This window comes from Delphinapterus leucas, chromosome 10, assembly GCF_059928025.1.
Source record: "Delphinapterus leucas isolate spDelLeu-1000000601 "Yukka" chromosome 10, BTC_Dleu_Yukka2, whole genome shotgun sequence".
Taxonomy (NCBI): Eukaryota; Metazoa; Chordata; class Mammalia; order Artiodactyla; family Monodontidae; genus Delphinapterus; species Delphinapterus leucas.
In genome coordinates this window covers 77,687,588-77,698,267 of record NC_143138.1, presented here as the reverse complement: position 1 = coordinate 77,698,267, position 10,680 = coordinate 77,687,588, and the positions used below count along the sequence as shown (strand labels likewise).

The following is a 10,680-nucleotide window of genomic DNA, read 5'->3' as shown; positions in this document are numbered from 1 at the left end:
GGGGCCCTTTGGGGCGGCGAGTCCGGGACCCCCTGCCCTCTCCGCATCCCCTAAACCTGTAGGCCCCCAAAGTTGTGAATCACGCACGGAACTCTGCCTGGGTTTGGGCTCCCCCCGCCTTTTTTTTTCCACCGGCAAAACCATCACGATTCCTCCCCCTCCCCCTCCCGTCTCTTCCCTCCTTGCCGATTCGCGAACCGCTCGCACTTTCCCGAGGGGAGCGCGGGCGCCAGTTGCCTCCTTTTAAAGTTTGAGGGGCGGTGGCGGCGGCGGCCGGCAGGCGCGGTGGAACACAGGGGCCGCTACAGGAGCCGCGCCGCCGCCCATGTCATTCCACTTCAAGTGACTTCATGTGATGTCAGCTGAATGTAAAAGACAGTGATCTCACGCGGAGGGGAAGATGTTTGCCATCAAAATGTGACAGAGGAGACAGGCTGCATGGCTCGGAACGCATCTCCTTGGCGGTGGGGGAAAGAGGTAAATGCGAGGTGGCTCTCCTCGTGCTCTTTAACTTTGCCCCTTCGCTCTCCAGCTCCCAGCACGCGTGGCGGAGGCCGGGGTCCAGGGAGCGGCTCGGGGGGTTAATTTGAGGCTCTTTTCTTTCTTTCTTTTTCTCCCTCTCTCTTTTTCCTCTGTAAACCCTCCCCCTTTCTCCCCCTTTCAAAGTCCCAGGGCAGGGGATGGTGGGTTCCTTTGCGCGCCGGGTTAATGGGCGGTAATTTGGTACCCTTGGGTGCACTTTGTTCTGCCCCTGTTCATTTGAATGCAAATGGGTGACCTGGACCCTACAAGGTGCTTATTAAATTGCGGTTTCCCTCCCTGCCTTTTCTGGAATGCAGACCTAGTGGAGAGAGGCTGCGCCCTGGCCCAGTCCGGTACGGCTCAGCTCGGCGAGCCATGGCAAGCTCGGCTTCCCTGGAGACCATGGTGCCCCCGGCCTGCCCGCGCGCTGGAGCGTCGCCGGCCACTTCCAAGACGCTGGCCTTCTCCATCGAGCGCATCATGGCCAAGACGTCGGAGCCCCGTGCGCCCTTTGAGCCCCGACCCGGGGCACTGGAGGCGGACGGCGGCCAGGGCAAGAAATTGCTCAACCTCTGCTCACCGCTGCCCTGTATGATCCCCCTCCAGCCCCTAGGCTACGAGGTGCCGTCCAAGACGCTGCTCAGTTACTCTGAGCTCTGGAAAAGCAGCCTCCGGGCGGGCGGCGGCGGCGGAGGAGGAGGCGGCGGCGGCGGCGGCGGGGGGGCCCCGGTGTGCGGCGCCAGCGGCTTGTGCAAAACCAACTGTGGCGTGTGCTGCAAGGCCGAGCTGGGCCTGGCGCCGTCTGCGCTACCCGCGGGCAGGGTCATCAAGCCGCAGGTCATCAACCAGGCAGTGGGGCTTCCGGCCAGCGGCTCGCTCTACTACTTCAACTACCTGGACTCTGCCGCGTACCCGCCGTCTGAGCTCCTGGGCGGCCACCTCTTCCCGTCCGGCCTCCTCAACGCACAGGCCCCCGCTGCCCTGGCTGCGCACCCCAAGCTCTTTTTGCTGGAGAACGCCAAGTTGGCCGGCCTGGCCTCAGACAAGTTCCCCCATCCGGCCCCCTATGCCCATAAGGAGCGCCTGCCCGCGCCACTGGAGCAGGTGCTGAAGGAGAACTCAGCCCTGACCGCCGAGCGCGGCGGCGTCAAGGGCCACAGCAAGCTGCCTGGGGGCTCCGCGGACGGCAAGCCCAAAAACTTCACCTGCGAGGTGTGCGGCAAGGTGAGGCCCAGGGTCCGCGGGGGCCGGGAGGGGTGAACAGTGGCGGCTGCTTCCCTGGGGGGGCAGCCTGGACGGCCCCTTTCTCGAATCTGGGAGCGCCCCAGTAGCTGTCTACTCGAATTGGGGGCACAGCTGGGCCTCAGTTTCCTATTCTGTAAAATGGGGATGCCTTTGTCAGCGGCCACATGGGACTGGCACGAGCAGTCAGTGGGTTGGGAAGCTCTTTGCAAAATGAAAAGGGCTCTGGTTTCCGAAGGGGGTTTTTGGTTGGGGGAGGTAGGTTGTGCCCTCCCCAGGCTGACTCTGGACTCTCAGGACAGACACGCCACAAGGCCCCCTTGTGTGCTTCCGTAGGTATTTAACGCTCACTATAACCTCACCCGCCACATGCCGGTCCACACCGGAGCCAGACCGTTCGTGTGCAAAGTCTGCGGCAAAGGCTTCCGCCAGGCCAGCACGCTCTGCAGACACAAAATTATCCACACCCAGGTACGTGGCCCCCGGGTCCGACCCGACCCGTACCCAACACCCGGAGACTGAGCGACGGCGTTGGGGAGAGGATGACCAAGGGATCCCCTAATAACCCCCACCAGGGGCCCCTGTCCCTTCAAGGTGCCCCTTCCAGGAGCACCCGAGGTGGCTTCTCCCGGCCGGGGCCTCAGCCTCACGGTGCACACGCCCCTCTCCGCAGGAAAAGCCGCATAAATGCAACCAGTGCGGCAAAGCCTTCAACCGCAGCTCCACGCTCAACACACACATTCGCATCCACGCGGGCTACAAGCCCTTCGTCTGTGAATTTTGCGGCAAAGGCTTTCACCAAAAAGGTAACGTGCGGGGCAAGGCCCTCTCCTCACCTCCCCTCGGGACTCGGCGGGTCACCGCTAGCGGGAAGGCAAAGAAGGATCCGGAGAGAGGGAGCGCGAGAGCCGCAGGCTCCGGCGCAGCATTTCTTTGGAATCGGGTTGTGCAGGGTTTGGGTGGAAGCTCTCCGGGCCGGGTTAGTAGACCTCGCTGGACTCAGTCTGGTTGCACGGGGAGACTCCGAATTTGGGAGGTGGGAAGGGAGGAAGGAAGGGGCAGAGGGAAAGGAAGTAGGAGAAATACAAGGTATTGCGCTAGAGAGAAAGCGTCCCTTTGTAGCCGGGACTCTCTTCTGAAATGAAAAAAAAAAAAAAAAATCGAGGCGTAATCCACCTCCCGGGAAAGGTTTAGGCTGGGGGAAACCGCTTCTGTCTCCAGGACACTCCGCTTGGATTTTCCAAGGCACTTTCGGATATCCAAGTGGTAGTTAGCGGACCAGAGGGAGTAACTTTTAAAATGAGAAGAAAAATAATAACAAGGGACGAAGCCCGGGTTCATGCGAATTTCTTCGAGCGAGGCAGCGGCCGGGAGAAGGACCCCATGCGTCTCTGGGCAGCGCAAAAGTTTCCGGGCCGGCGGAGCACAGCGGGAGGGACGCTGTGTGGGCCTCAGGCCCCGGCGGGGCTGGGACGCGGGTCGGCTACGCGGGACTCGGCCCTTCATCCGGTAGTGAGAGCCCCGGGCTTGACGCGTACGAAGTTTGACAACTTCTTCACTCGGAGAGGTCGCGCCCGCCTAGCCAAGCGTCGCCTTCTTTGCGCGGGCACCTGAGCCAACCCCGGGACACCCGGCCCCTCCCCGTCCCACTTCATTCCCACCCCCCTTTTTGTTTTTGGTCTCCTGTAGGGAACTACAAGAACCACAAGCTGACCCACAGCGGCGAGAAGCAGTACAAATGCACCATCTGCAACAAGGCCTTCCACCAGGTCTACAACCTGACCTTCCACATGCACACCCACAACGACAAGAAGCCTTTCACGTGCGCCACTTGCGGAAAAGGGTTTTGCAGAAACTTTGACTTAAAGAAACACGTGCGCAAACTCCACGACAGCGGGGGTCCCACCACCCCCTGCACAAAGGACCTGACTCGGACAGTGCAGAGCTGAGAGCTACCGCCTCGCCCTCCCTTCCGGCCCTATCCAACCCCCAAACAGATCACACGTATAAACTTATTTCTAAAATTAAAAGAAAGGAGAAAAAAAAAAAAGCTATAGCAGAAAGGCTAAAATCTATTTATCGAAACCAGCATATTTTTGGAAAGCTAAACGTTTCCTCGATGACTGGCAGCAAACGCCTGGCTCCCACCTTTATATATTCGGGAAACATTTAAACCCAGTGCGCCGAAACGTATTTAATTCCAGGCCTCGGCTTCTCCTCGGGCGGCGGGTTTTAACACCAGGCTGTCACGTGAACGTCCCGGAAGAGCGCGGCGCCCCCAGCCATCTTTATACAGCCATGTAAATCCTCCTGTACACACGAACACGGAATATATACATATATAACTCAATAAACAGAATCATTAGTGCGTCTTTTCTTCCCCCCCGCCCTCGCCGCGAGTCAGCTCACACACCCCAAAGAAGGAAAAGGAAATAGGCGTTTATAGCGTTTCCCGGCCCAAATGCGACTTCCTCTGGGGCACTGGGACCAGGGCAAGGCCAAACCGTTGCTCGTGCGGCGCTAGCGTGTACATATGCCCCAGGAACCAAGGCTCAAAGGCCTTCACCGGCCCCTACGTTGTACCAAGTTTTTATTTGGTAACTGGTCTGACCGAGGGATTCTGGGTGTTGCCTTATTTGGGTGAGAAAATTGCAAAAAGAAGGGGTTAAAAGTGGCTGGGTGTCGGAGAGTAGGTTTTGGGTGCGTGTCCTGGAGCACAGAGCCGCGCCGCACCGCACCGGGGTAAACGGCCAGGGCGCTGCTCCGCCGGGGCGCTTCTGGGCACATCTCCTTCTCTGGGTGACCTAAGGGGAGCCACTCTTCCACCCAATCGTTCCTGGCGGCCAAGTGTCCCAGCCTGTCCGGACCTCTGGGGCTCTCCGGCCCGCGTCGTGGTCTGGGGCCGGCCTCCGGGGGCGTGCGCCCTGCCGCGGGAGGGCGCACCCGGGCTCCCGCAGCTCGCCGCCGCCGCAGCCCCCGGCGTCTTGATTACGGCGCAGTTAGCCCATTTCCTGAATAGCCATCTCCGCCGCCGAGCACGCTGATGAAATGGTCTCACGCTTGCTTTCTAAGTAATGACCCAAATTAAGAGAGAAAACAGAGACCCTTCAAACAGCATTACATTAATCATCTAATCATTCCCAGGAGGGGGCCGGCCGCCGCCGCCCCGTTTGATCCGAATCTGGATAATCAAGAGCTCGGATTACTGGCTCCGCGCGCCGGGCCTTCTCCCGCTCCCCCACCCCTAATATTCGCGCCGCGATTCAGCCCACGTTTTCTGGAACAATGTTCCCCAGCGCCGGGAGGAAATGTGGAGCGGGGCCGGGGAGTGCGCTTCCACGCAGCCTCGCCATTGCAAGGGCTAGGGCGGCGGCGTCTGGGCGCTGATCCCACGCGGATTTCCACTGCAGGTGGAGGCTATTGGGAGAGATGGTTAATGCAAAGGGAAATCCCCAAGTAACTCTGAAAGTGACTCAAGTGAGGTTTATCCCAACGCCCGGTATACAGTAGGCGCTCAGTGCTGCTTGCGCAAGGGGCTCCCATCATCAAAGGAGCTCGCATTTCCCGAGCGCTTGCTCCACGCCAGACACTCAAAGCACATCCTTTCGAATATTCACAATCCGCAAGCTGGGGATGATTATTCCCACCTTGTGGAAGGACGGAGAAACTGAGGACAAGATAAAAGCTAAATGACATGCCTCGGGTCACAGGAAAAGGTAGGGTCAGGGTTCGAAGTCTAGGCTTTTAGAAAACTCAAACTGCCTTCAGTCCTCGTCGGTGGAGGAGGACTATCCCGATTGGGACTCGGGAAAAGACATGCGGCTGCTGGGTGGACGCTCCGTCCAGGTCACAGCCAAAGGTTGGTCCCCACCCCCAGCCCAGTTCGCACACCCATTGCGCGGGGAAGGAGAATTGTCGATTTTGTTTGCACAGAGGACAGCGACAGCTTCCTCAGGCTGTCGCGGGGGTATTTTTAGTACCTCCGATTCAGAAATAGGAACGTGTACATTAGAATTCCATTTCCTGAAAGGAGAGCGTCCTCGTTTTTTTTGTATTCCTCTCCCCCTCCCAAGTCTGGGAAGACGCAGCCAGGGGAGGGGGGGCGAGGAAGCGAGGAGGAATTTAAATGTTAGCTCGTTCTGGCTGCATTTCGCTGAGGGGAGATTGGGACCCAGAGCGATATGCAGATTTAACTCCGAAATCTCGGTGGATGCCACAAACCCCAGGAAACCCCACAATGGGCAAGGAGGACTTGGCGGCTAAAGATATGGAAATAGCGCCTTGCTCTTTCCAGACATCTATCCCCAGGGGGCTTGCGGGCTGGTTCGAAGAGTCCGCTCCTTTCCTAGTTATCTTACTAGGTTTTATTAGCCCCGCCTCATAGACACACACCCCTCCCCCATTTCTGGGAGCTGCTGGGTGCCCTCCGACAGTTGTCTCAACCAAAAATCCTTTACTCCTTGCATCTCTGAAAGGATCCTTGGCAGATGCGCTTCTTGGAGGCCAGACAATGGCCGGGGCAAGCCCACCTTCTTCCTAAACAGTTCCAGAACTTTGGGCAAGGGGCAGACACAACAAAATTTAGTGCAAAAGCATCCTCTTGGGGAATTCTTAGACAATTGCGTTAAAAAGTTGGCCTGCATATGGGAATCGTGATTCACTACTCCTCTTTCTCTTTAAGAAGAAAAGATAAATAAAAAATAGATGGGACACTCCCATGCAGGGAAATAACTTTCTAACCATCAAGTAAGAGAACCTTCTCTGAGGAACTTCTTCTGTAATGTTTTCACAGGAGAAAGACTAAAAGGGTTGCCCATCTCATAAACCGGAGAAATTTATTTCCAGGTGACAGTCCTGAAGAGGGTTGAAGATCCCATGCTTGCAAACGACAGCAAATGAAATAAAACCAAAGCGTGGGGGAGGAGGCATTTCCCTCCTGGACTGCTCATTTCTGTCTGCCGTCGGGGAGAGGTAAGGAACCGGGGCTCTGAGCTGAACCTGGGCAGAGTTACTGGAATACTCCAACCTCCTTGAGCTTGTTTCCTCCTAACCGATTGTTCCTTAACCTTCACACCAGCGCCTGTCAATCGCTCTCACCTGAGAAGGTGTTATTTCACATCTGGTGGTAATTGTAGATAAACAGAGCCCTTCCCTATCTACAGGGCTTAGCTCGGCTTTCCCCAGGTTTGAAGTCCCTCCTCCTTGGGTTAAGATGTCTGCTTCCTTCAGCTCTGGGATTCAAGAAAGGATTCCTTCACCTGAAAAGTAGTGCGAAGAGAAAAGGAACCTTCTGTCTGAATGACTAAACACCTTTCACAGCCAGTGCAGGTTCTGACACCCACGCTAAGCCATTGTAAGTAACCATCCTAACTGGGATCCTTCTTAGTTATTTATTCCCCATGCATCGGAATTGATGGGTGCAAGGCTCTGTTTTCTGATTTTTTTCCCCCTCTTAATATTAAACTGTTTGCATGACTCGTAGTTTCCATTATTAACAAATGACTTAAACAAGGTAGTCATCAGCCACATATTAATATTCTAACCTCGATTAAATTGAAGAGGCCTCCCTTTAAAAATATTTTTAAAAAATCAAATTGCGGGGGAGGGGAATCCTGTCACAGACACAAAAAAGACTCCAATTATCTTTTCCCCTACAAGATGTTTGTTCTGTCCATGACTGCTCACACTTCAGCAATCTTGCCAGCAAGACTCAAAAAAAAAAAAAAAACACCCTCCTTCTTCCAAAGCCACAGCCTTGTACATAACAGATTGTACAGTCCTATTGCCTTAGGCGGGTAAGAGGTTCCTCTCTGCTAAGAGCGACACAGAGGAGTCGCCAGCATCCAGGCGCGTTTTGGGGGGCACTGTGCTTACTCTTGCCTCGGCTGCAGAAGTGTGCCTGTAAGGTCCCCATTTTGCTGTTTGGCTCTTAAGAGGATAGGGAGCCGCCTGAGCCAGGCCCAAGAATCACAGCAACAAGGCATCCAGGTGTGCAGGTGGTGAATGAGCTGGGGGGAGGGGAGCGCCCGAATAACAGTGAGGGTTAGCTGGGGGGTGCTGCCAAAGAGAGGACAGGAGTCTTGAGAAAATGCTGGGAAATAAACAACCTCGAGGCAGCTGCGTTGCCCTTTTCCCTGCACTTCCCTCTGAAACGTCTGAGCAACCAGTTTGCTCCTAGAAACATGTTAATTGCCAACGGAGCTCATTAAGGCATGCACATGCAAAACACAGCAAGAAAGATTAAATGGACAAAAGCGCAATAATGAACTGTCAACAATCGGGCCCATCTACGCGACCAGGATCACTCAAGAATGAGGCATTTAGAGGCAACAAAGGATTGTCTGAGACAGGAAGAAAAGACGACCTAGACTTTTGTTTAGTCAACACAATTGATTACAAATGAGAGATTAACAGGATAGCTTCAGATTTTTTTAAAAAGAGGCAGAAAAGAAAAGTCCAATTAAGTCCACCGAATGTTAACTACATTGCGTTCCATGCCTAGCCCCAAAGAAATTCTCATTAAACCATCCCTGGCGATCCCTTTTGGAAAGTAATTTGTCTCCCTGATGGAGCAGAGAAAGAGAATCGTGTAAAAGAAAGCGTTAGTTCTTGGCGCAATGAGCTTAGGAGACACACTAGAAAGAGCCAAAGGGGGAGTTAATGAGCATCTGACAAACTGCTTGGATTCAGGCCTAGAGAACAGCGATGAAAAGATGAAATTGGCCAACAACTATTCTTTATATCAAACATAAAAAGGCCAATCTGAAATGGGGCTGCTCAAAACTGGTTGAAAGTACATAGCCCAAGAAAAGGGAGCCACAGCCAGGCCCCTTGGTGGACACTGGACAGAAAGAGACAGAACTCAACCAGCCAAGAGCTAGGAAATAGGCAGAAAGATGGCAAACTCCAGCCACCGGCCCCACGCCTTTGGAGGTGCTGATCTGAAGCTCTTGGTGCCCACCGCCTACCCGCTGAATGTTACTTTCGTGAGGGAAAAATGTATCAGGCTAGCCTTTGAGGCTTCCCTAAAGGTTCTGGTAATCTGGTCATTAACTCCTGGCATTCTTCAAACTCTTCCTTTCTCTTCTAGAATCATAGCCAGGGTTACCATATGTCACTAATTCACATCCAGTTCTTCTACTCTCCCTCCTAGTGACCATTCAAAATCCTCACCCCCAGGTGACTGCCTTCCTAATTCTGCACAGAGCACAGAGGTGGCAGGATCATCATACACAGCTTTGTGGACCAGGTGATGAATTATTTAAATTATTAAGTTATTCGAATTATTTCTTATAGTTCATCTGGCTTTAAGAGTCCGGCTCATTTTAACACTTTCTTTTTTTGAAGTAAGTAGGTCAATGTATTTGTCTCTTTGAGACACATTACATCTTAGTTAAACAGAAACATCCAGGCATCCTAGCAGCAGAAGTGTTTGGGGTTCTCTTAGACTCCGTGTCCAGTAGAGCCAGGTAAAGAGAATCTAAAGGTGTGATGGGGTTTCAACGTACTCCACCAGCTAAGGAACCCAGAACAAATTCTGTGGTTTCTTAACGCCTTATTTATTCCATCTTTGACGTGGGACTGGTGCCATCTCAGATACTAGAGTGCAGCACTGAAATCTTGATTCTAGGTTTTGTACTCTTACTCTCAAATCCTTGGTAACAGCTATCACATTTCTGAGGGCTTGGCTTGCACTTCGAGGCTTTGCTCATGCTTCATGGAAAAAACGTCTTGGTGCCTAGAAGTAAAGAATGGGGAAGAAAAAGTATACCAAATCAAAATAAAAACAGTCATCTAAAGACTCGTTCTGGTTTTCAAAGCACAGAGGTGTTACACAATCTAGAAAGGTGGATTTCAGGAAACAGGGGAGAAAACAAGACTTTTCTGTTGTAGATCAATCAGAGTCTGATATAATTCGGTTTTTATCAAGGTATCCTGCCAAGGCCACTTGACCTGACACACAATCTTTGCAGTTTCTCTCCTTTCTTTAATGTTTTTCAGTCCTGGGTCATTTTTGGAGCTCTTTTTTCTCCAAGAGTTTCAGTGTCCTCATTTTGCCCCCCAAAGTGGGTGGCGCTGAATTGCCTTGGGAAGGATAGCATTATTTATAAGGAGAAAGTCAAATGAGGGGTGAGGAGTCTGGCACCAGAACCGCTGAGTTCAAATCCTAGCTCAGGTGCTTATCAGGGGAAACTACCTTGTCTCTGTTTCTGCACCTGCAAACTAGGACTAGTTCCAAGCACACCTGAAACTAATATAATGTTGTGTGTCAATTACACCTCAAAAAGAAAAAAAACCAGAATATCTATCTCACAAGGCTGTTATGAAGCTTAAATGAGTTAACACGTATAATTAGAACTTAGAATAGCACGTGGCACACACATAGGATGTATAACAGAAGTTAGCGATGATTATTAGAAAAACTCAAGTAGTAAAACTTGAATACCGCACTTTATAAAGAAACTTTACCTGTGTTATCTTATTGACTCCTCATTACGTATTCATTAGGTAGGTTTTCTTAGCCCCATTTTAAAGAGGGGCAAACCAAGTTGCTGAGAGGGTATGACTTCCTTTAGTTCACACAGCTGGAAGGCGATGGAGTGGGGACTCATACTCAGATGATTCTGACTATGGGTCATGGTTCTAACGGGAGAGTGCACAAGAATTACGTAACATTTTTGCTAAAAATGCACCTGAACCCCATTTACTGAGAGGCTGGGTCAACAGATCTGCTCTGCAGCCCAGGAATCTGCATTTTAACCGGAAGCAGTTGGTTCCCAACTACACTTTAAGAAACACTGATTTAGCGTCTGTGTTCTTTCTGCCTCACGACGATGCTGCCTGTAAAAGATGAAACAACATCATCAGCTCTTCATAGACTAATTAATACACTTGATCATTCAAGAAATATGACGT

The 10,680-nt window shown here is 52.6% G+C and overlaps 1 protein-coding gene across 1 annotated transcript; it reads left to right on the top strand.

The window, feature by feature from the left end:
• Window positions 1-389: 389 nt before the first annotated feature.
• FEZF2 (FEZ family zinc finger 2) lies at window positions 390-3,717 on the top strand. The gene is made up of 4 exons (XM_089918166.1): window positions 390-1,746; window positions 2,101-2,235; window positions 2,438-2,570; window positions 3,454-3,717. Exons 1-4 carry the CDS (start codon window positions 898-900, stop codon window positions 3,711-3,713), a joined length of 1,377 nt encoding a protein of 458 aa, XP_089774292.1. The 5' UTR covers window positions 390-897; the 3' UTR covers window positions 3,714-3,717.
• The last annotated feature ends 6,963 nt before the right edge of the window (window positions 3,718-10,680 follow it).